Here is a 25,303-nt window from a genome sequence, read left to right as displayed (position 1 = left end):
GGAGCGGTGCTGAAGGGAGCCAGCTGCTCCCCACCAGCCCGGAAGGCTCTGACCCATGCATGAAGTGACCTTCTTTAACAGTGGCCTCAGTGGTGGCTTATGGGTAAAATAGGAGTGTTCCTTGACTAGTAGAGGTTGTCCCGCACATGCTCCATGATCGTCTTCAGCCCTAGCCAGGTTTCCTCGGCAGTAGGGATGATCTGGCTGGCTGGCAAGAGGAAGCCATAGAGCCCGGTGTCTCTCAGTTCAAATGTGAATGCATACTTAATGCCATTGTCATATGCCCAGTCGATGCTGCTCCCACTAGCTGGATCTGTAAGTCAGAAGAGAATACCAGTGAAGCCCACTTCCCTTCGGGGTTCTGTGGGAAAGGGCTAGAGTGCTTCCTGGATGCTGTTGTGGGATGTTTGTACAGTGTGTTGCTGTGACTGGAGTAATAAAAAGCTGAATGGCCAATAGCTAGCAGGATGTATAAGCAGGATTTCCAGGGAAAGGAAAGAAGAGGAGAAGGAGGAATCGGGGCACTCGGGAGATGCCATTGAGTTGCTATGGAATGAGCCAGACACACGAAATGGGAGAGTGGTAAAAGCCACCTGATAGAACACAGATTAATAAAAATATGGGTTAATAAGAGCCAGTGGGACAAGCTTAAGCTAAGGCTGGGCTTTCATAATTAATAGCAGCACTCTCTGTTGTTATTTGTGAGCTGGTGGCCCAAAGGAAAGTCCAATTACAGAATGGAGTTCCTTAGAATCCCCAGTTCTCTCTGAAAGCCATCAGGTCCGAAGACATGTATGTTCAAAAAGGCACATTGGCTCCATCCATAGGGCTCAGGGCATCCTCACCAGGAAGGTCTGTTCAAGCCTCAAACTAAGAGATGTTAGTCCTCATTCCCAAGGCTGGGGAGATAGATCAGTGGACAAGCTGCTTGCTATGCAAGCTTGTGCAGTAGAGTTCAAATCCCTAGAATCCACATAGTGTTGGTTAGGTATGGTGGCCCAGAGCTGTTCACCTAAGATGCTCTTGAATCCTTGACCCGAATAAATAGGGTAAGAAAATAAATGTTTATCATGTTAAGCTGAGAAGTTTTATCCTATTTTGCTTTTTGGTTGTTTTTTGTTTTTGTTTTGTTTTAACACAGCAAGAGGTAACTGATTACAGGAAGAGGAAATGCATTCCTTGGGACTTCCCTTTGCTGGATGACTTGGAAGACATAGGAGGTCTATTTTTCTGCTGCTTCTCAGTCAAACTCAGAGCAGAAATTGTCTTATTAGTGCAAAATGTAGGTGATCATCACTAATAAATGACGATAAGTGTCACTGATAAAATACAATGATGGCAGATATTCATTTTATCAGCATCTGCCATGAGCTAGTTCTTATATCTAACACTTTACATTCATGATATCTTAATCTTTAAAATCCAGTAAAGGCCATGACTGCCCTTAGTTTACAGATGGGAAAAGCCAGGGCTCAGGGTGGGAAAGCAGCTAAGGAAATACAGGCAAAACATGACACGCTGGAATTTAAGCCTGAATCCTTTTAAGTGGTGCATCCCATCGACTTGAGGTCCATCTGGTGGATTAACACATCTGATAAGTCCCTTCCTTTCCCTAACTCCTGAGAACTGTTTCTCAGGGACACACTTTTCTAAAGATACAACTTCCATGAAGACTGCATGTTCCCAAGGGAATGGAATGGGCTCTGCTATGCTTTCAGAAATCCTTGAGTGCTCCGCACAGTATTTGTGCCCTGAGAAAATGCTCCAGCTAAAAGCAAACAATATCTAGCATTGCTAGTGGTTCTTTATATGATAAACCCAAGTACTTGGTAACACACTTAAGATATTGGAAGGAGGAAGTTAGGATTCTGCTCGGTATTCAAAGTGATCAGATTCATAAACTTCATTTTATTTAATTTCTTGCCTTCTCTTGCTTGTATGTCTATATATACATGTGTGGATACACATGTATGCACATGCATGTGCAATGCATGTATATGCACGTGCATGTGCATGTGCGATGCATATGTATGCATGTGCGTGTGGAGGCTGGAGGTCAGCCTCAGGTGCTGGGACTCCCACTGGCCTGGAACTCAGCAGCTGTGCTAAGTTGTCTCCATCTCTTTAGCACTAGCTTAAATGTGCACAACACGATGCCTGGTTTATATGGATTTGAGGGATCAAATTTAGGTCCTCCTGTTTGCATAGCAAGTCCTTTACTAACCCAGATCTTTTAACACACACACACACATGCATGAACCCACACACGCATGCATGCACGCATGCACACACCTGTGCATACAGAAATATACTATTAATGTTAATTCAGTTTTTCAATTTCAATGGTCGCACTTGGCGACCATTCTCTATTAGTGCACATTGACCCACCTAATTCATCCGAGGGCAGCCTAATGCTCCCCTGTGTGAATTCACTGACTGTTTTTGTTCAGCCCTCTCCAAATGGGGATTTTAGATGCTCACCAGACCTATGTGGTGATAAATAACATTGTCACAAACATCCTTAAAACCCATGATTTATTCTAGTCAGAGGAGCCCAAGAACTTACTAGATCCAAATCCCTTAGTAAATCAGAATCAGTGAAGACTTAAGGGAGGAGATGTAAGCTGGCTGGAGGGGAGAGCAGCGGCCATGACAGTCTGGCAGGAGGAAGGAGACGAAAGAGCAGGTACACACCCATGGGAGGAGGTGGGTGGCAGGTAACGGACATGTATGAGTGTGACACAGATGGCATGAGAATACTACCCTGAAGCTCATTGTTATCCATGTTGACTTCTAAAAGCATTAATTAAAAAAAAAAAAAGCAGACACAACACGTAAGGCAGTAAATGGGGTGGGGCTAGTCAGCCAAAGGACCAAAATGATATACTGGGTCCTCGGGTTGTAATGACTAATCTTGAGAAACCACTCAATTGGGGGCGGAGCTGAACTCTTTCCGTTTAAGAAGGCAAGAAAGTGGGAATTACTTTCATCTAAAATAATGACTCTAAGAAAAGGCCTGCGTTTGAAGGGACAGATGTCCAGCACACGCCAGAGCCCCTGGGTTTTAATATACAAAAAAACTGACTACTCTTCTAGAAAGCAACAGAAACAGAGAAGACCTCTGAAGAATCCAGAATATTCTTGAAAGATGGCAAGTTTTAGGGCCCTTAGGCACCCTCAGGAGAGCCTTCCTCCTCTTCTGAGGCATCTGGTGAGTATCCCTTGACTTGACAGTGCTCATGCTGGGGGAAAGAATGTGTTTGATGTGGTTGAACAAGGCCATTATTTAAACTGATGTTTGACCCAAAAGCAGGGGCCCTGGTGACCCACAAAGATCTTTGGGAAGACCTCCTCAAGGGGCTCCTAGTGAGTCTCCATTAGCTCTCTCAATCCATCCATGATCACTTCTGGATTATTAGGCAGAGGGTGGAGAGAGTGCCCAGATGTGTCTGTCTTCTGAAGAGTTCTCATTTAACATCACTAATGGCAATAAACTATGAATAATTAATGGACTGTTGCTGCAGTTAGCAAGACAAACACCAGCATCATGCTAACTGCTCGATGTTGCTCTGTAGCTACACACACAGAGATGAGAGAGTGAGATCAGAGGAGAAGGTGCCAGAACAGTGGTTGCTATGCAGAAGGCACTGTAGAGGCACACACTCCTTTACATGGGAGCAAAGTTGCTCTCGTGTCGACATTCATGTCTGCCATTTAGCTGGAGCTGCGAGGTATGACATTTCCCCATCACTGAAGACAGACTCCCAAAATAAGAGAATTGGCAAGATGTCAAGAGAAATCCAGTAAAACGCTCAAATGAGACCAAAACAAATATGTCCCATTTATCACTACCATCCATCTCCCAACACAAAGCTGGGGAGTTTCCTTAGAAATGGTTAGGGACCGGGTGGAAACAACTCAAGCTTGAGAACCTGAGTCTGGATCCCCAGAACTCACACAGGTCAAAGCAGGCATGGCAGCGTGGGTCTGTAACCCAGCAGGCATGGCGGCGTGGGTCTGTAACCCTCATGTTAGTGAGCAGAGACAAACAGATCCCTGGAACTCGCCAGTCTGGGCAATCAGTGAGAGGCCCAGTCTCAAAAAATAAAGTAGGGAACAATAGAGATGAGGACAAACCCAACACTGACCTCTGGACGCCACAAGCATACACACGTATGTGTACACACATGCACACATGCAGACAGAAACACACATATAAAAATGGAAGATAAAGCCGGGCATTGGTGGTGAACACCTTTAATCCCAGCACTTGGGAGACATAGGTAGGAGGATCTCCGTGAGTTCGAGGCCAGCCTGGTCTACAGAGCTAATTCCATCCCAGGACAGGCTCCAAAACTACAGAGAAACCCTGTCCTGAAAAAAAAAAAACAATGGAGGATAGGCTTTGATAATTTTTTGATAAAACATGTCACAGGGTCCTTAATACCAATGAGGTATGTAGATCTACCCACTGACAGGTGCACAGTAAGCACGTGAGCACAGTACAGACCCTGATGAAGATGACTGCCTATAGTCGCCATTTGCCACAGTCTTGACATGAATTTTGTTTGTTACCAACCACTACAACAATCAGACAATAACACAGGAAACCAAGCTCTCGCCTCTCCTCACCCCGTTTCAAATTCCCTCCCGAGGCACTTTCTAAATGCCTCACGCCCAGGGTTACTCACAGACGGTGGTGCAAGTTGGTCCTACTTGATACTTAGTGCCAGAGTAGGAAGCCAGGGCTTTGGCTGCACTCCTCGCCACATCATCCTGGGAAGGGATTTGGCAGAGTGAGAGGATGGAGGCGAACAGAGATCACTGAGCATGTGAAAGTGTGCGTGTTATACACTCTGACTGGAAGGGCTTCCTGCAAGCTTCCGGAAGGCCTAAAGAGCTGCTTGCCAACCCTGTAGGGATCTAGTTAAGACAGATTACTAAAGGAGAGGTATGTCATGGTCGGGAACATGCTAACAGGCCAAGTATGTTCAAGAGAAAAGCCTGGAATAGAGAACCAAAATGTGGTCCACATCTAGCCATGAGTCTGGGTGGGGCATCTTCAACCCACAGGCTTGTGGGCTGGTGGTGGCCTGGGAACAGGGTGGTGGCCCAGCAGACCAGACTGTAGGCATAAGCCTGCAGCTACCCTGAAGATGCCAACCCTACTCCCGCTAGTCTATCCATCTATAGGTACCTTTCCTATTTCAGGAGTGAGCCACGGGCTGTGATACAGAACCCAGGCTATGACCTCTAACCTCCTTCACTTCTTCCTTAACCCTTACCATCATGGTTCCAACCACAGTCTTTAGTAAGTAGTGAACCCATGACATGTTCTAGTTAGAAAATCAATTATACAGGCTGGACAAACTCATAGAAACTCATAGAAACGAGAAAGGGACTGACTGTCTTCTTTCTGTCCCTGGCGGGTCAAATCAAAGGGCAGGGAGGGACTTACGCAGGCTTAGAAGCTATAGACCAGTCACTTTGACCCTGCCAAAGTCAAACAGCCTGGGACCAGGCATCGCTTACCAGCTCCTCAGCATCTGGGGCCTTCTTGACTGTATACCCATAGGGGTACATCAGCAGCTGTGAGTAGCTGTGCAGGTCAATGAAGCTTTTGAAATGCCCATGGTTTTGAATAAAATCCACCACCGATTTCACCTCTACTTCAGAATTGGGGTGTGAGCCATGGTACACTTCAGAGCAAGGGTTATCACTGGCTCCTTCGCCTGCGGAGGAGAGTTGATCAGTAGCAAGACAGAAATGAGGATGTTAACCCTAAGCTTGACTGGAATGGTAGACAGGTATTTGTCAAGATGTCCCCAAGAATCTACTCATGGCAGGTACAGACTCTGAGGAGGGGACAGGGAGGGAGTTTGGGTGTAGGGGATGTTGCTACAAATGAGAAGGAAAAATATTTCAACTTCTTTAAGTGGGTAGAGTTGACCTCGTATTGTGCTAATAGCAGTTGTCATAAATAATTAATGTCACACTCAAGAATGAGTTGTAATTAATAAGTGTGCTTGGTAATTAATATGAATACCAATAAATAATGAAAATGACTCCATTCATTCTGGTGTCAATTTATTCTCTTGGTTCAGGTCTTAATGGCCAACTGCTGCCAAAAATAATCTATTATTGTGATTTAAAGAAAATCTCTTGATTACTTAACAGGTATTTAAATAGATTGCTTTCTGCATTGTTTCACAGTAAAGCATGCCTTGGTGTATGTGTGTGTGTGTGTGTATGTGTATGTGTGTGTGTGTGTGCTGTGTGTGTATGTGATATGAGTGTGAGAAGGAGTGACACAGTCATGACTGAGTGGCCGGCTGGCTGGTTACCATCCTCCAATCATTATTTTCCCTGTGATTTTTAGGATAGTTCTATCTAATTAAAATAAATCCATTCAAAACAAAATACTGGGGTGCTGGGGTATAGCTCATTGGTAGAGGGCTTGCCTGGCATACACAGGCCCTGAGTTTGATTCCTAGCACAGCAAAAAGTAAAATGAAGTTATGTATAATTTATTTTATTTTGTTTTCAACACAGGGTTTCATACACAGGTTTTTCATAGTCCACATTGGCCTTGAGCTGGAAGTGTGTGTGTGTGTGTGTGTGTGTGTGTGTGTGTGTGTGAGAGAGAGAGGGGGGAGAGACTGTGTGTGTGAGAGAGAGACTGTGTGTGTGTGTCTGTGTGTGTCTATGTGTGTCTTGTGTGTGTATGTGTGTGTGTGAGACTGTGTGTTTGCGTCTGTGTGTGAAAAACTGATAGGTGAGTTTATTTCATAGTTTTTATCAGCCCTGCAATCTTGAGATTATCCCTGATTTCAAGAAGAGCAATCCATTCGATAGGCAAGAAGAACAAAGTACAGTTGGTACTTCTGTGGGGATGTTTTTAAACAGCTGGGACTCAGAACTGAGATCACTAATTGTCATTCGACTTCCATGACTGCCAGCTGCCGATTCTTACTAACAGCTGCTGGAACTTCACTTTTGCTACAGGCTCTTGCCTATTACTTGCCACCAGGAACCCTTCTACCCAGGTACAATTTGCCCAGGCAATGTCGGAATGGTGAGGGTTAAGGAGGGGCCTTGGAATCATGCATCTAAGATGTGTGTGATTTTTAAAATATTAGTGTAGGGGCTGAGAAGACAGCTTAGTAGTGGAACACTTGGCTAGAATGCACAAGGCCTCACCACAATCAATTAAATAAATAAATGTTTAAAACTAACATAGTCACAATCACAATGCAAAGACCGTCTGGCCCGCTCTTTTCTCTGAAGGACAGGGATTACTAAATCATTCCCTTCCAAAATTACAACAGTAAGACTTAAAAACAGAGCAGAACACACAGACACAGAGAGCTTAAGGGATGTCCCTGAGTCTCTCAGTGAATGAAAAAAGGAGACCAGATGGAAACTGGCTCCCTGTCCCTCACTGCAGGCATGCATGGACACGGTTCATCCAGTGCTGGTGGGATTTCAAACCATCTCCCCACCTACCTGCGAAACTTGCATTCCAGTTCCTGTTTGGATCAGTGCCAATGCAGCGGCTTCCTGGGTTCCGGGACCGTGTCTTCCTCCATAATCGGTTCTGAAATAGCAACCAAATACTTGAGGCTATGTCAGGACACAGGAGTAGTGAAGGGTTTCCCTGGGGGCTAAAACCACAATAGATAGGCTGAGCGGTGGCGGTGGGGGTGGGCGGGTGTAGATGGACATCTGGACTCCAGTCTCCGGTGCTTGGGAGCTCTGACTTCACCCCTCCCAGAGGAGATGGTGTATATATACTTCTGGCTCTAAGAAGGGACTTGGACCCAGTCATGGTGACATACACCTTTAATCCCAACACTTCGGGGCAGAGACAGGCAGATCTCTGTGAGTTTGAAGCCAACCCCAACCTGCTCTACATAGTTCCAAGACAATGAAGAAGAAAACCAAACAAAAACAAGTAACAGTGACTCCCTCAAACTGCCCTGATGAGAGCTTTCTATAGAAGAACCAAGCTGCTCCCATCTGAATGCGTTGAATAATTATTGGTTTATACAGAAGTAGGAGCAATGGCCGCTGATCAGCCATGCCACAGGCAGGCACAGGGCCCATTATATTCTCAGACAGTCACCTGAATTCAATCACACTCTCAACCAGGGAATAAGGGAACAAATTAAATCGTACAACAAAGAAGCCATCAGCCAAACGCAGAATGTGAGACATTACACAGGAAATTACTTAGTTTCTCCAACAAATGAATGACATTTTAAAAGGATGTGTTTGGGGTTGCTGCTGAATGAATAAAGACTTCAGAGACTCAGCCGCAGTCTCGGTGCACAGACCTTATTGGATCCTGCCTTCGACAAATTGACTCCTAGGAGACGTTTTTAAAATAATGGGGGGTGTTAGAGGATATTAAAGAACTTCCATTAATTTTTCAAAGGTGACAGTGCTGTAGTGGGTTGGGATTTTTTTATTATTATTATCATCAGCTAGAGATGCATACTAAGGTCATTGTAGATGAAATAACATGATGTCTGGGATTTGCTTTAAAATATGTCAAGAAAATAAATTGTGTAGGAGAGAAAAAAAGATGAATAGAAGATAGGTAAAATGTTGAAAATTGGTCAAGATCCATAATAGAGTGTTCCTCAGACTATTCTCTCTAAATAATAATAATATATTCCCTGGTGATTCTCAGCTCAGAGAGTGGCTAGAAAGGAAAAACCCCAAGGGAGCGGGTAATATACTCTCTGGTGGAAATCATCTCCAAGGGCACTAGCAAAATATGGAATCCAACCGGTGTGTTCAGTCCAGGCCCTGGCCATTTAGAATTACTCACTTGGGTTTGTGTGTATACATATCCATCAGGATTGGCCACAGGCAGCAAGAAAATATCCACCTTCTTCAAGATAGAGGTGACAGCTGGATCCTTTTGGTAATCAGTCACAATCTAAGCAGAGACAACATACTTATCAGCTACATCATGGCGGGGTAGTTGGTAGGTCTATGCAGGTGTTTTGCTGAGATACCCAGCACCCCGCTAAGATGGATGTTCCTACGATGGTCTTCACCCTCTGAATACTCCCTGAAGCCCCCCCCCCCCCCCCCCCGCGCCATGGCTCTCTCAAAAGCCGGGAGACAGAACTGTATTAGAATATCAACGCCTAGTAGCTGAGTGACCCGAGATGGCTCTGTGCACTCCTTTAGATTGTGCACTGGCTCAACACCGGGTTTGAAGGGTCTGGAGGCAATATGAGAACCCAGGAATCCTGCAGGGCTTGGAAGCGGATGGAGGTGAACCATATCTGAGTGAGGCGCTGAGTGAGGCTCTGGGCCCTTTTGCAGGCCCCATCTCTGAAATACATTAGCTTGTTCACAAACACTGTCACTTAACCACAGTGAGATGACAGAGGAGCTTTAACCACTTACTTCTCCCATCTGAGAAGATGCTAGCCTACTAGGTCTGCGCAAAGCACCTTCCTGCCTCACCCCCTGGGCCCAGCTACATGCATGTGTCTGTCCCCCACCCCAGGCCCACCAGAGTCCTTGACTAATTCCGGGCGACATGACCTTCCTCGCCGTCCAGATGGCAGTGGCCTGTGAGATCCACTCACGGGAATGGATGCCTGCATTCAGCCAAATGGCTGGCCGCTTCTTGCCTCCTCCCGTACTGAACTGCAGAAGGGAAAAGAGGCCAGAAAATGACCTGCCTGTCCGCATCTCTCCTCACCTCTCCTCTCCCCAGCCCGCTCCTATTCATTTAATTCATTTAAGATAATTCAGAGACCAAATGTTCCTGAGGGTACCATCTATTTATCGGGCTTATCCGTGACCTGGGAGCTTAATTGGTTGGCTGCAGCTCTGGGCAGCCCAAACCTCTCCAGCTTGGGGAGTAAATGGAAAGGAGAAACAATTGGTATTGTGGGTCAGAATGCTAGTGCGATTAGAAATAATAGTGTGTCTCTTGAAAGATCTCTCAAATGGTTTCCCAACAGAGAGAGAGACACAAGGGTGCATGAACCAGACTGTTCTGCTGATGTAATAAATGAATTCGGCTTTAAATTACGAAGGCAAGGGCTTCACTATAGCTCTTTGTAAACAGCAGTAATGAATTCTGCTTCCTGCTTTTGCCATGGCACTGGGGCTCCGTGGGTCAGAACCTGCTGCTAATGAAGCCAGGGTCTCCATCAGATGGGCAAATAATCTAAATGTAATTGTTTGAAAGGGACCGGCTCCGTGGCATGTCTCCTCTCCTGCCAGCCATTTACGTAAACCTGGCTCCTACGAAACTAAGGGTTTGGTGAATGCTTAGCATCACCAGCTGTTCCCTGGTTTCTATGCCCAAATTCCGTTCTATGTGTTCAGCTGGAATACTTATGTAATTTATGTCATTGCCATAGTTCTCTACCTCTTTTGCCAATACAGACCTGAATCTGTTAGAAATATCTGGAAACGGGGCTCTATGCAGCCAACAACTGGAGGCTAGGCTTAAAATTACATCTACTTTAATGTAGAAGCAGAACAGAGTTCATGTCCTATCCTAACTTGACAGGTGGGAGTCAAGGCAGACCGCAGGCCTCTGAGAGTCTTAAGGAATACTAACGGCCTCCCCTGTGCTCTGCCTAACACCCCTACAGTAGGGAAAAGCAAACAACCTCTTCCTTAGAGCCAATGGGGTCTAAAAAGCTGCTTCCCTTCACAGACCAGAGCCACAGCCTGGAAATTCAGAACCAGAGTTTGTGTCAAGTTGGGATCTTTGGAAGGGCCTTGGGCCTTACCTTCAGGACATACATAGGCCGCTTTTCAAATGTCTCTCCAATCTTCACTCTGCTTGCCAGCTCAGGGAAATCTGTGGCAATACTGTCCATCTCATGGTAGATCTGAAGTGTGGAAAAGTGAACCACAGACACTTAAAAAAATTTTTTTTTCTTTTTAGTTACATTTTTTTCTATATAGCTCACACTAGTCCTGAACTTAGAACCTTCCTACCTCACTCATCCAAAAGCTGGGGTGACAGGCATGTGCTACTGTACCCAACTCAATAATATTTTAAAGTGCTGTTCCATTGTACAAGGCAGGCGGTGGTGGTAGTGCATGCCTTTTAATCCCAGCACTCAGGAGGCAGAGGCAGCCAGAGTTCAAGGCCAGCCTGATCTACAGAGGGAGTTCCCAGTAAGCCAGGGCTACACCGGGAAACCCTGTCTCAAAAAACCAAAACATAAAAGAAAAAAATTTTAAAAATTCTGTCCCATTATTGGTTGGGTATCTGTGAACTTTATCTTATCGGTCTTATGTTTCTTCTGGGACCCTGACCCCAGGGTTATCTGTCTTATGTTTCCTCTGGGACCCTGACCCTGGGGTTGACCACATTATCAGCATGGAGTGCTCTGACAGGGAACTCTCTAAACAGCCACTTTCTGCAGATTTTTGGAAAACAACACATCAGTTGTCTGCAAAATGCAGTCCATTGGAGTAGAGCAGAGAGACTTAAACAGAAGCTGCGCCAAAGTGAGACTCTTGGCATCATCCCAGACTGGATCATCAGAACAGGCCTGCCTACCACGGTTCTGAATGGCAGGGCGCATGTCCCGCACAAACAATACAAATAGAATATGTATAATATAAAATAAGAAAAGAAGCCATGTGTGGTGCGTTTTGATCCTCGCACACAGGAGGTAGAGGCAGGTGGATCTCATCTTGGTCTTCAGGTTGAGTTTCAGGACAGCCAGGGCTACACAGAGAAACCCTGTCTCCAAAAATAAAATAAGAATAAATGTAAAGATGGATCTGTGAACAAAATGCTTGCCATGCAAGAGGACCTGAGCAGATCCCCAGCAGCTACATAAAAAGCTGGGTATGGTAGCAGTACCTGTAACTCTAGTGACGAGAGAGCAGACTAGAGGGTTCCTGAGGCTCACTGGCCAGCTAGTCCAGCTAATCTCTGAGCCCAGGTTCAATGAGAGCCCCTGACTCATAAAAATAATCAGTAAATAAGGCAGAGAGTAACAGAAGAGTAGACTTTTTGTTTATCACACAAAGGGCTTGGAAGGTTGGGTGTAAAACTCAGTTTATAGGATGCTTGCTGAGCATGGATGAGCCACTGAGCTCAATCCCCAGGACCTGGTAAACCAGGGCTGGCAGCAACCACCAGTAACTCCAGCACTCAGAAGGTAGAAAGTAGAAGGATCCTAGGTTCCAGGTCATCCTCAACGACATGGGGGAATTGATTAGGTGCTCTGTAAGACTTTGTCTCATTTTAAATGGAAGGGGGCATCTTGGGAACTCTCCCAACCCATAGACCCTGGAGACTGAAGAAAAGCAAAGTAGATGCTGTGAGCCATGAGAAAAGAGTGTCATCTACAAAAAGTTAAAATAAGCTGAGTGTGGTGGTGCATGCCTTTAATTCCGACACTTGGGAGGCAGAGGCAGGCAGATCTCTGTGAGTTCGAGGCCAGCCTGGTGTACAGAGCGAGTTCCAGGACAGTCTCCAAAGCTGTGGAGAAACCCTGTGTCAAAAAAAAAAAAAAAAAAAAAGAAAGAAAGAAAGAAAGAAAAAGAAAAAGAAAAAGAAAGAAAGAAAAGAAACAAAACAAAAAATAACAACAACAAAAACACAGATCAAGGACTCTCACTTGATTAGCTGGAACCCACACTTGGGTTTATCTTATTTGGCTAGTCAGTGGTGGCATACATCTTTAATCCCAGCACTCGGGAGGCAAAGGCAGGTGGATCTCTATGAGTTCAAGGCCAGCCTGGTCTACAAAATGAGTTCCAGGACAGCCAGGACTGTTACACAGAGAAGCCCTGTCTTGACAAACAAACAAACAAACAAACAAAACTACCAGGCTGGGTCCATTGATGATTCAGCAGGCACAAGCTACCATGTCTGACAACATGAGTTCTGAGTTTGACTCCTGCACCCACATGGTGGAAGGAGAAAACTGATTGTTCTCTTGACTTCCATCTTAGCTCCATGACACATACACAGCCATACACATAGATAAGTAGATAGGTAGGTAAATAGGTAGGTAGGTAGGTAGGTAGGTAGGTAGGTAGATAGGTAGGTAGGTAGGTAGGTAGATAGATAGATACATAGATACATAGGTAGATAGATGATAGATAGATAGATAGATAGATAGATAGATAGATAGATAGATAGGGAAGGAAGAAAGAAGATAGGCAGGTAGGTGGGTAGGTAGATAAATGGAAAATTGTTTTTAAAACCTCCAAGCTATATCAGATGTGGGGTGCAAATTCACAAGCCAGCCATCACCACACAGACCTGGAACCCTGGCAGGCACAACCATGGAATTCTCACTGGAGACCTAGAAAAGCCTAAGTGGTCACAGGACATGAGCTGTTCAAAGCTGGTTTTAGGAAGAGCCCCCAATGATCAGGGAGAGAGATGGCAGAGCCACAGGCCTCTGAAAACAGGGGCTAGCTGGGGGTCACTCTACCAGGGCACCCAAGCCATCGGGACAGAAGCAAGCACATGAGAAAGTGGGACAGACAGATGGCCTCTCTTGGTCCCTGGGTGACATTTGCAACTGGTTAGCCCCACTGGGGAAAGCCCCACGTTAATGAGGCTAACGTGTTATGGGTTTGATCCCTGGGTGGGCCCCCGAGCTGTGGCCCGAGATTGAACTGAACTCTTAACTTTATCCAGCTGTTTTGCAGATGTATGTCATTGGTCACAAGAGGGATCAAGGGGCAGAATTGTTGGAAGTGTGCACAATAAACAAAGCTACTGACAATCATGGGAAGGAAGTAGGAATAGTTAGTCGGCCTTTGAACTAATCCCTCATCCAGAAGAAAAACAGCTCGAGGTGTATGCCTCACGAAAAAATTGCCAAGGACCCGGTGTTTGCACATAAAGAACAGCACGTATGAAGGTAGAGGGAGGAGAACAGTGGTTTAGATTTGGGAGGGGGCCCCAAGCTAGTAGAGTCTGCAAACTAATGAAGGAGACACTTGGGACGTCAGAGTCCTGCTCATGAAAGATGCCCTTCCAGTCTGAGGTCCCTTTTGGTTTCTCAAGTTCCAGTATCATATGAAATTATTCAGCTCCAAGTTTTTCACTCCGAAGTTTGGCTTACCTTGAAAGTCAGCTATATAAAGTGGTTTCTAACTGCACACAGCACCAAATTGCATTGTGGAACAAATATATGTTATACAGAGTCATGATAAATGAGTGGAAATATTTGGTTAACCTTGGAAATAACCGCTTGTCTGCTTTGCCTGGAGTAAATGGCATTTTATTCTGTGCTAGGGATTCCGATGAGGGAGAACGTTGAATTACAAGGACTGGAAATGCCGCCATTTTATCATGGGTTTCTTTTAAAGGCTGCTTGGAAAGGGTGTCTTCAGGGGAAGCTGCAGCTCTGTTCCACAAGCACGTGGGTGCTGGTGAAGGCTAAACAACCAACGGGGAAGGAATTCAAGTGCACACATTTTAGCCCCTCTGTGAAGTGACAGACCATGCTGAAGTTGACGTGAGTAGAGACGGTTTACAAAATGGAGCAAGCCGTGAATGTTGGCCTTAGACCGGCTTTGAAACACTTACGGCCTCCAAGGAGTGGTAAGATCCATAGTTGAAGGCATCACCACTCCGCTCTTGCCCTTCATTGTGTCTCATTTCTTCATCTTCATTATCTAGAAGAGCCTAAGAAAACAGACTCAGTAACAGGGTGAAGGGAACCCTTGGAGATGTAGGCTCATATGGGTAGGTGGGCTGGCCAAGATGGTGTCACCCTCCGTATAACAAGTAACACAAATGTCCAACTTCGAAAGGGGCTAGAACACTGAAATTATACAGGCCAAAGATTACAGTTCAAGAGATGTAAGTTCATGCTTCATACATCTCAAATTTCTTTAACCTTAACTACATACCATTCTAATGCTACTACTTTCCAAGGGGTTTACATTAATTCTGTGGGGTAGGACAAGGTATTATCAGTGTTCATTTCTGCTCAAGGTCTTTATTCCCTAACATTCTTGGTTTTTATCGAAACTTCTCAGTACATAAAACTAGTGCAAAACACAAAACTAGTCCCTAACCAGAAGAAGCGCAATCTGTAATTATGCGTGTTGATCATCATAGTCAGTGTGACACAATTAAAAATAATAACCTATCCTGCCTTTCATTTAAAAAAAAAAACAAAAAACAAAAAACAAAAGGAAGGTCAGATTTTTTCCCTATAGCTATAAAACTTTACTTTTTTAATATCCAATTTACATTAGCCCGTTCAAAACCCACTTGCTCCCAGGAATTAACATATGCACAATTCAGCTTTTCTATAGTATGAAATCTCTAGCTATTGGCTTGCATCTGGTATCCAGTGCCTCTGAAACACACAGCTTGGGAAACCATTCAGAAACAAAGCAATTCTTATATCCACTCATACTTTGAAGGCTCCTGGCAGATGCCTGTAACATGTGAGGATGATTAATAAGCTCACAGCTGCTCACACCATCAGGAAAATGCCAAGCCAAATCACCAATTAGTCCATAACCCACCTTGGTGAAGGAGAGCGCTTGAGTCAGGGACACTATCCTGCTGTTCAGTGTAGGTTGTGGGGCTGTATGATGGTGTTCCCTCTGCTGGGAGCTGTCGGTGACATTCCCCTTTCTCAAAAGATACCTCTTCTGATCAGTTCCCAGTATCCCCCCACAAACACACACGTGCCTCCTAACTTCAAGTAAGAAAGAGGGGGTTGGGGGTGAACGGCTACCTACAAAGCATCTACGATGTGCCGACTGCTGTTAGATGTATTATATACAGTTAACAGAAGCATTGTCTTGACAAATAGTTGAAGTAGGAATCATTATCACCATTTTAGCAATGATGAAATGGAGGTGTGTGAGGGTAAATGCTTGCCTGAGGACACAGACTAGTGGTTAGCGAAGTCAAGACTTAGGGGAAGAGCTGTGCAGCCACCTCTGTCTGTAGCACACCCCCTGTGACAGTCTGGTTTCTTCCCCTGGGACGTGAAAAAGGATGGCACTGGATGATTCTCAACTTCCCAGGTCCAGTCTGATTGGTGGCTTCATCTTGTGCAAGATAAGAGTCCCACCCACCTGTAGGTCTTCAATTGTCACTGAGTAATCTAAGCCCTGGGACTTGAGGAAGGATTTGACTGGCAGCAGGCTGACAGAGGGGACGAGGATATCCACAGGCCGATCAAAAGTGGAGGGAGATTTCCAGACATTGAGCTGAGATGAACAGAAACACAATCGGGTTAAAAGACAGTTCGGGTAAAACACAAAATGAGTTCATGTTCTTTCGACCCACTGTCAAAAGCCAGGGTGATCCCTGAGTCTTGCCCACGGACAAGCATGGTCCATTTCGCAGGCATATCTGGTCAGCCATGCCCAGCATTCAGTACCTGACAAAGTCCAAGATACAGCGAGAGCTACAAGACGTGGGGAGCCCAAAGCTCAGGCCTCTCCCCTAAGGGAGCGGCAACACTGAGCGAGCTCTGCAGGCCCCTCCTTCTCCCACCGCCTCCCTCGTGTGAATGGCACCTTCTCCCACCGCCTCGAGCGCTCGTGTGAATGGCATGTTGACTAACACGCCATTATGAACAGAAAACTCGCAGGGATAAAAATCAAACACAAGGGCCGTTCCCCCCGGAACTCAACATGCGAGGGGATGAGGAACCACATACCTTAAAGTGGTCCGAATTCACTAGCTGAGTCAGTTTTCTGATCTCGACTCCATTTCTGACATTAATCCTAAAAACTTGGTCCCTGGAGGAGGGGAGGGAGGGGGAGGATGAAGAAGATAATGGTAAGCTTTCAGCTGGCAAGTAGACCCCAAGTCCACCATCCCAGACAGGGCTGTGCTGAATGGAAGGAAATGGTCTAGTCTTTGGTTATAATGTATAGCCATTAAAAACAAGACTATGGATGGAAAAGTGCTTATGTATAACTTTAAGGGGAATTATTAAGTGAAAGAGCAGGACACGGGGTTGTATGTATGCCATGATCCCGAGTATGGAAAAAGCAGATGGGTTGGAAGCAAAACAGACAACGGAAATAAAGTAAACCCTGCCAGTGCTCGTTTGGGCCGTGGGATTATGGATGGCTTACTTTTTTCCCTCTTGTATCTGTTTTCTGTAATGTGGTCATATTACTTTATAATGAAAAACATATATATTTTTACAGAAAGGAATGTCCCTGAGTGAGGCTCCAGGCTAACTCAAGACATAAAAAAAAAAAACACTTCTTCGCTGTCAAAGGCAGGGAGCCCTGACCGAACCCTCGCGCCTGGAAGAGCTGGGAACTTTTGGAACAGGCCCCTGTCCTGGAAAGGCCAGGAGGAGGGCACTAATTCCTCCCCTCGTCCCGCACATGTGCTTTACATTGAAACTGGACGTGGACTAGGGTAGGAGGCTCAACCTGAGGCTCATGGCTGCCTACCCGGCCCTGAGAGCGCCCAGAAGAAGCCTGCTGATGGCAATAGTCTTTCCCCCCCCCCCTCGTTTGTCCTGAACTTGTCTCCTATGCATCATTCAGCTCCTGCAGCGTTGGCGGGGGAAGGGGCCCCCAAGTCCTGCGTGGGTGGGAGAAAGCTGGGTCTGAAAAGCCTTCTTTGAGCTCTCAGCTCGCTTAGAGAGCCAGAGGAGCCATTAGGCGTTGCTAGGTGACGGCCCAAATGAATCCGCACTCGACTCTGTCTCATGCGTCATCCCTTTGACATGAGTGAATGCTGCAGGAGCTGCTAGAGAGAGATGTGGGCTGAAGGACCTGTTGACAGAGTAAATGGCTCTGTCACAGGGAACTAAATGTGAGGCTCACGTGGAGGCCCTTCACCAGAAAACCGGTTCAAGCTGGATGGACTGCTACAGTTTCACTTAGTTCTGGAAAATTCTGGGAAGACCTAGGCCAGGCCCAAGAGACACGGCTCACTGCAAGAGTTGCTCTCAACACAGGTGGCTGCAAACTGGATAAGATGTCAGTGCCCAAGGCCCACATTCTCACCCTGGCCCTCCTCCTGGGGTCCTGGAGGTAGGCAGCTACAGCATCCCACGAAAACTGCAGAGGAACTCTAATTAGGCAGGTCTCTGCTGAACCTGCTGTGATGAGGCATGGTTTGAACATGCCCCAAGGATTCAGGTCTGATCTCCAGTTGAAAGATAGCAGGCTTTCAGAGTGGGACATTAGGGGCCATGCGGTGATGGCGCTCACCTTTAATCCCAGCACTCGGGAGGCAGAGGCAAGCGGATCTCTGTGAGTTCGAGGCCAGCCTGGTCTATGAGAGCTAGTTCCAGGGCAGGCTCCAAAGCTATATAGAGAAACCCTGTCTCAAAAAACCAAAACAAAACCAAAGCAAAACAAAATAAAAAATGGATCATTGGAAGTTGGTTTTGTGGAGTCAGTTCCTAAGAAAGTTTAAAAGACTGAGCCTGGCATCCCATCATGCCACATGGTCTCCACATCTCACACATGCTACACACAATGCCACACGCAGGAGCCCTGGCCAAGGCAGGGTAAACAGGGCCACCCAATCTTGAACTTTCAGCTTCCAAAGCTATGAGTGAAATAGATCTTTTTTCTTTGTATGTTGTCCAGTGTGGCAGTTAATAGTAATTATTAACCTGATAGGACTTAAAAGTACCTAGGAGACAAGCCTCTGGGCACACCTGTGAGGAACTATCTAGGTTAGGTGAGAAGAGCCAACTTAGAGGAAGTGGCCTCATTCCCTGGGCTTAGGCCCTGGACTGAACAAAAATTGAAATGTAGCTAAGCACAGGTACTCATCACTCTCTTCTATGGATGCAAGAGACCAGCTGCTTCAAGTCTCTTCCACCATGACTTTTCATTACGATGGACCACATCCTCAAACTACCGGCCAGAATGAGCCCCTTTTCCCTGAAGCCATTTCTGTCAGAGTATTTTAATCACAGCCACATAAAAAGTAACTAATACACCCAGTTTCGAGTATTTTGTTACAGCAGCAGGCAGTTGACTCATACATAACCCACTGGGCCTGCAAAGAGTTGGACTACAGCCCAGGGAAGATGGAGTATCAAACTACCATTTCTCTGTCACAGGCAAGCAGCCTTGAAGAGGGTTGGGTGGACAGTAAACCCTTCTAACTGAGACCAAAGGCCAGTTTGACAAGTGTGCACCCTGTAATCACCATCTCTAACACTCCAGAAAAGGGGGTGTCTTTACGATGAGCATGCTAGGGGCCAGAGAGACTGTCTGACAGTTAAGATAGTCTTCTTGCAGATGGCCCAAGGTAGGTTCTCAGCACCCACGATGGCAGGCTCACAACCGCTTATGACTCCAGTTCCAGGGGACCTCAAGCCTTGGGCATGTACATACACAGTCACATAACTAAAAGTAAAAAAAAAAAAAAAAATTAAAAAAACTCTTTTTTTCAATGCACATGCTAGAAGGATTGGCATCCTTGGTGACAAAATTAGGCCAGAGTGGTCACAGAGAAAAGGGCGGTGCTGGAGGAGAAGGGTCAGGGGCAGAAAGGACAGGACAGCTGAAGGACTCTTTGGAGTATGGAGACTAGATGATGCACTCATCCAGACTCTAACGTGTGCACATGTTCCTTTCTCCAATGCGGCGATGTCACAGCAGAATTTCCATGTTCCCCAAGCAAGGACCAGGACAACGGAATGCCTGGGACTTTACTGGCCTGGGGAAGGATTAAGTTCACAGTCCGCTCTAACATGTTCTAATGAGTCAAAGACACAAGCATCTGTAGCGTGCAGGAAGAGGCAAGGCAGAAGGCCTGGTGCAGAATGGAGCGCCCTCCCCATCTCTCCCTCACCTCCTTGGCTCCAGCTCCTCATGCTCACTCCACGCAGCTGCCTTTGCCTGCCTTTGCACATGCGTGGTACTCCCTCTGCGTGCAATCCCTGTCCTTAAGTAATCTCCCACCCAATCTTTAAGACATGTGACGCATGAAGCTTTCCTTAACCGAAGCTGGGTACAATAGCACTAAAAATTGGTAGTGATGGTAGAGTAGGGTCTGCCATTATCCTTATGAACAGCCGCATAGCTATGTCTAAAACCAGAGTGTCATGCACAGGGCAAACTTTTTCTTGCCTATATCGGCCTTATCTCTATTTGGAAAATATCTTCTCCAGCTCATGACAATGTAGATGGCTGAGCTCACCCCATCTGCACAAGCAGGAATTCTACTCAAAGACCTTGACCTTGAGCTCTTTCTAGAGACAGGAAATTGTCCTGGGTGAAGGGAAATGTTGGGATTTGCAGGTGCTTGTCTGCCTCTCCTGTTCTGTTTGGTTGTTTTAACAGCTCTTCTTGCTCTCTTCAACTCCCAGTACACCAGCATGCCTTTAGCATCGTGATTAGTGACATCTGCTCACTCACCCTCACACCTGTCCACACTCAGGACAATCAATAATTGTTTTGACAGCTGAGCCTCTATCCTTCCCTGTTACCAGGAGGACAGCCAAGCAGCCAGTTCCTTGTGCCTCTCTCTCCCAGCCTAGGATTAGCAGCTATGACTGATAGTATTAGGAGATGACCTCAAAAATCCCCGGGATGCTTGCCAGCTACCACTGACACTACAACCAGTTCTGCAACTACTTCCTGTTCTACACCTGCCCAACACCTCCGGGTACCCTGGCCACTGTCTCATCCTTAAGATATCTGAAAACTAGGGCAGGTGATACCAGAAGAGCAAGAGAGACGGGGAAGCTAGGAGCCAAGTTGCAAGGGCAGGAGACAGGATGGTGGGGAGAAACCACCATCCTGGTGTCCGTTAGCCAGTTTCCAGCCCGGCTTCCCAACCACTCGGATGCTCAGAAGCCAGCTCCCCTGTGCCCTCTACATTCACTGACCTGGGTGTCCAGGGCATGATGATGGATCCTAACAAAAACTCTTCTACCTTTCCTGAGGTGCCTACTATGAAGTAAGAGCAGTCTTGCAGATGCCATGGCACAGTTTGATTAAAACCATTGGCTCCATCCAGCCCACGGCCCTTTGTGTGCACAAATCCTGCCCTGACGACTCTGGGACCCAGCCCCACCATCTTGGACCAGGTGCCTGGATCACAAGAAAGGTCTGTATCCTGAAAATTAGAGATTTTCAGCCACATGAATAGTTGCAGTAGGAGCCTGTCAGCTCCACGCGTCAGCCCACACAGCAGCAAGTGTAGTTATGACACACCTACTGCTGAGCTGCCTGCAGAAAAATCTTCCTCCTTGGCCACCTGCTAAGCCTAACCCCTCCGAGCTATTTGGCAGCGGAGGCAGGTATGAACCGTCATCCCCATAAACATTACTCAATGCCGTGTAACTAATTGCTTCAAGAAACAATCCTCGAGTCCCTTTAGCCAGATATACAATAGAGACTAAACTCAAATATACAGGTAGACCGGTGAGGTAGAGGATTCCATTTGATTGACTTCTATTGCAGAAAAGGGGTGGGTTTGCCCTTTGCATTCAGCATTCCAGCGTCCCTGCTTCCCAGCTGAGTAGCTTCTGGCAGGTTCCTTAACCTTTTCAAGGCTGGGTTTTTTTTTTTTTTTTTTTTTTTTTTCATGTTTAAATTGAGGAAAATAACACCCTGGCCTGACAGAGCTGTTCCATGATCCACGAGACAACGTACACGAAAGCTTTTTGCAAAAGGTAAGGTGTTATGCAGTGAGGAGTTATTCTAATGCAGTCTTCTACCCACCAGGGTAGAAGAGCATCCCTATCATTCCCCCCTGCCTCTCCGACTTCCTGTCCTTCACCAACTCCACAGTCTTCTGTGTGGAGCCTATGCACACACACACACACACACACACACACACACACACACACACACACACACACAGAGTCATGGTGTGCATTTCCATAGCTGTAACTAGGCAAGACTGATTGGACCTTGTTCCAGAAGCCTCTGAGAAAGCTCCAGTGATACACTGCTCCCAAAGCCTGTGACCCAGCTTTTCCCTTTAAGCCTGGCAGAAACTGACAAACCCTTTCTGGCCATTCTTCCTAGAACTGACCTTAGAAAGAAGGGGGAGGACACCGAAATTAGCAGGAGATTGGGGAGCTGGGGCCAGCTTGTGGAGACCACTAGCTTTGGTTTCACAGAAGAAATCAGGTTTCAGAAAGAAGTCCAGGATGACTGAGACAGAAGAGATATAGAAGCCCTACCACCTAAAGTCCACTGGCTCCATTTGGCTCCCGGAGTGCTGAGGCAACTAAATAATGATAATAAAGTTCAAAAGAAACTCACCCGAAGAATTTGTCTCGGCTGCAGATGCCCGACCCAATAAAGGCCCCAAAGAACAGTAACCACCTCATGCCTCACAGGTGCCAAACGCACACTGAGTCAAGCTGTATTTATAAGGAGCCCGAGGCACACTCACATCCTCAAAAATGCTAATATGGTTCTCCAGCACCCTTCCCGCTCTGACAAGGGAGGCCCCAGCCTCCTCCATTCCTTTCCAGTGATGAAGGCCCAGCCTCTCTGTGTGCAAGGCAGGAACTTGCTCCACAGGCTGGGAACATCTTAGCCAGGGTGCCACATTGCTCATCACTTGGCATCTAAATAGTGTTTTTTTGAGTAAATGGAAAGATCCCACACTGCCGGGTTGAATTCATACTGATGGGAGAGACCAATTTGTAACCCTGGGATGGAGTTACCTCTAGAGTAACAAAAACTGTTTGGGGAAAAAAAAAAAAAAACCCAACTGTTCGGAAAGTGAAGACTATCAAGCAACCTTGAGCCAACCCCAAGACCACACACTGAGAAGCCTGTCCAGAGAATTCAGCAAAGCGGGTCATAGAGTAGAATTTATGGGTCTAAAGCCTAATTCTCAGGATTCCGTTAAGAAAAGAGAAATATGGGTGGTTAACAGTATAGGAAGGATGTGTTATTCTGAATAAATTAACAGTTTTCCTGGGGATCTAAAAGACAGATAAGGCTTAATGATATTTGTTTTGAATTAGTTTTTAAATTTTATCATTTATGTGGTTTTTTGTGTGTGTGTGTGTGTGTGTGTGTGTGTGTGTGTGAGTTTACACAGACCATGTGTGTACAGGTACCTTCCAAGGTCAGAAGAGAGCATCAGATCCCAACAGATCCCAACAGATCCCCTCATAGCAGCTGGAACTATAAACAGAGGTGAGTCACCTTGTGGGTGCTGGGAATCCAGTCCAAGCCCTCTACAAAATCATACACAAACTTGAGCCGCCTCTCCCAGGTGCTGAGATAGCAAGCCTGAGCCAGTAAGCCCACTTTGCTGTGTTTTTGTTTTTAAGACAGAGTTTCTTTGTAGTACTAGCTGTTCTAGAACTGGCTCTGTGTCTGTAGACCAGGCTGGCCTCAAACTCACAGAGATCCTCCTGCCTCTGCCTCTCAAGGACTGGGATTAAAGGTGTGTGCCACCATGCCCGTACTCTAGCCCAACTCTGATCAAACTAAATAATATGCCTTCCTGAAGTTTTGCTACCCTGTGAGTCTGGAGTCAGTAGAATAAGTGGATGCTAATCATGACATCCATGATTTATTTTCAGGGGTTTGGCTTTGTCCCAGAAACCCCAACTCGCCCCATACCTGTGTCCCCACGGACTCACCCTTTGCACACCTGCTGAAGGTGAGTACATAGAACCAAGGGTTATGGCTGGTAGTGTGGAAATTTATTGTTGACACTTGTTGAAACAGTAAGGAAGACTTTGTTGGAGGTCGCTGCCTTGGAGACCATGACTATGGGGGGGGAGGGGGCTGGTTTTCTCTGGAGGCCAACTGTATCGAAGATAGTAGGATGAGGGGGTCAATAGATGGAAAGTTACTAAGAGCAAGCATCAAAGGAGGGGGATTCTTGCTAAGCTATCCTAACAGGAATCTTGTTAAAAGTGGGTCAAGGACATGTCATCATGAAGGGTGAGTGAGATATGAGGAAATTAAGCACATCTTGATAGATAAGGGTAGGACCACTTGTTAATAGTGGTTCTGACAGGGCCCAAGAACCAACCTAACTAAAAAAAAAAAAAAAAAAAAAAGGCACTGAGCCCCAAGGGTAGCCTCCATCGGATACGGTAGAACTGGGGTCCCTATCGTCCCTTCCTGTCTCAGAGCTCTGTGTCCTCCCAACACTTACCCTGACCCTACACCTGCCCTGTCCTCCACAAAGGTGGGGACTCTAGGTCACGCCAAGACAGACTTCATCCCTGGACTTAACAGTAAGAGAAACAAAGACTGGAATCAGCTAGAAGCCTGATAGAATTACTTAGTTCTAGACCCAGAATTCTGGATGCTGAAACCCACTTTTCACTGTCACCCCAGGAACACCAGCTATAAATAAACAAACAAACAAATCACTAATGGAAGTGCAGTCTAAGAGTTACGAGCAAGATGAGAGATGGACTCGGTGGGGCATGAGGGTTAGACGGCGGAAGGAGCCAGATGCCTGGCGTCTTTGTGCTGACTAGCATTGAGTGAATGAAGGAACTTAAATCCATTGCTAACTCTGAAATGCTGCACTGTTTAAAACAGCGGTTCTCCCGGAACCAACCTAGATGCCCCTCCACCGAAGAACAGATAAGGAAAATGTGGTACATTTCCACAATGGAGTACTACTCAGCAGTAAAAAGAAAACAATGGCATCTTGAAATTTGCAGGCAAATGGATGGAACTAGAAGAAGCCATCCTGAGTGAGGTAACCCAGACCCAGAAAGACAACTATATTATATACTTATTCATAAGTGGATATTAGACATAAAACAAAAGATGACAGTCCACAACCCCAGGGAACGTAGAGGACGCTAAGAGACACGGACATAGATCTGTCTAGGAAGGGGAAATAGACAAGATCTCCTGAGTAAATTAAAGCATGAGGGCGGGGGGTGGTGGGAGGGAAGGAGAGTGGCAGGAAAATGCATAGCTCAACTTTTTAAAAGGGCAAAAAAAAAAAGTAATTAATAAAAAATAAATAAAACAGTGGTTCTCAGCCTGAGAATGGCTTATCAGATATCCTGCATGACAGACATTTACACTATAAATCTTTTTATGTTTTAATAACTTATTATTCTTAATTTACATTGGTGCTTTGCCTGCATGTGTGTAGGTGTGAGGGTGTCAGATCTTGGAATTAAAGAGAATTGTAAGCTGCCATGTGGGTGCTGGGAATTGAACCGCCTGGGTCCTCTAGAAGAGCAGTCAGTGCTCTTAACCACTGGGCCATCTCTTTAGCCACCTACATTACAATTCTTAATAGTTGCAAAACTACAGCTATGAAGTAGCAATGAAATAATTTTGTGGTGAGGGTCACCACAACTCGAGGAACTGTACTAAAGGGTCGCAGCCTTAGGCAAGTTGAGAA

General features: G+C 46.0%; 1 protein-coding gene across 1 annotated transcript; it reads right to left on the bottom strand.

The window, feature by feature from the left end:
• Cpa4 (carboxypeptidase A4) lies at positions 1-22,310 on the bottom strand. The gene is made up of 11 exons (XM_051175850.1): positions 22,216-22,310; positions 16,665-16,746; positions 16,075-16,209; positions 14,561-14,659; positions 10,776-10,877; positions 9,568-9,672; positions 8,837-8,947; positions 7,507-7,597; positions 5,533-5,732; positions 4,692-4,776; positions 1-313 (listed from the first exon to the last, which is right to left on the bottom strand). The coding sequence occupies exons 1-11, from the start codon at positions 22,281-22,283 to the stop codon at positions 126-128; spliced, it is 1,266 nt and encodes a 421-aa protein (XP_051031807.1). The 5' UTR covers positions 22,284-22,310; the 3' UTR covers positions 1-125.
• Between the last annotated feature and the right edge of the window lie 2,993 nt (positions 22,311-25,303).

This window comes from Phodopus roborovskii, unplaced genomic scaffold, assembly GCF_943737965.1.
Source record: "Phodopus roborovskii unplaced genomic scaffold, PHOROB, whole genome shotgun sequence".
Taxonomy (NCBI): domain Eukaryota; kingdom Metazoa; phylum Chordata; class Mammalia; order Rodentia; family Cricetidae; genus Phodopus; species Phodopus roborovskii.
This window is presented reverse-complemented; position numbering and strand designations above follow the sequence as displayed.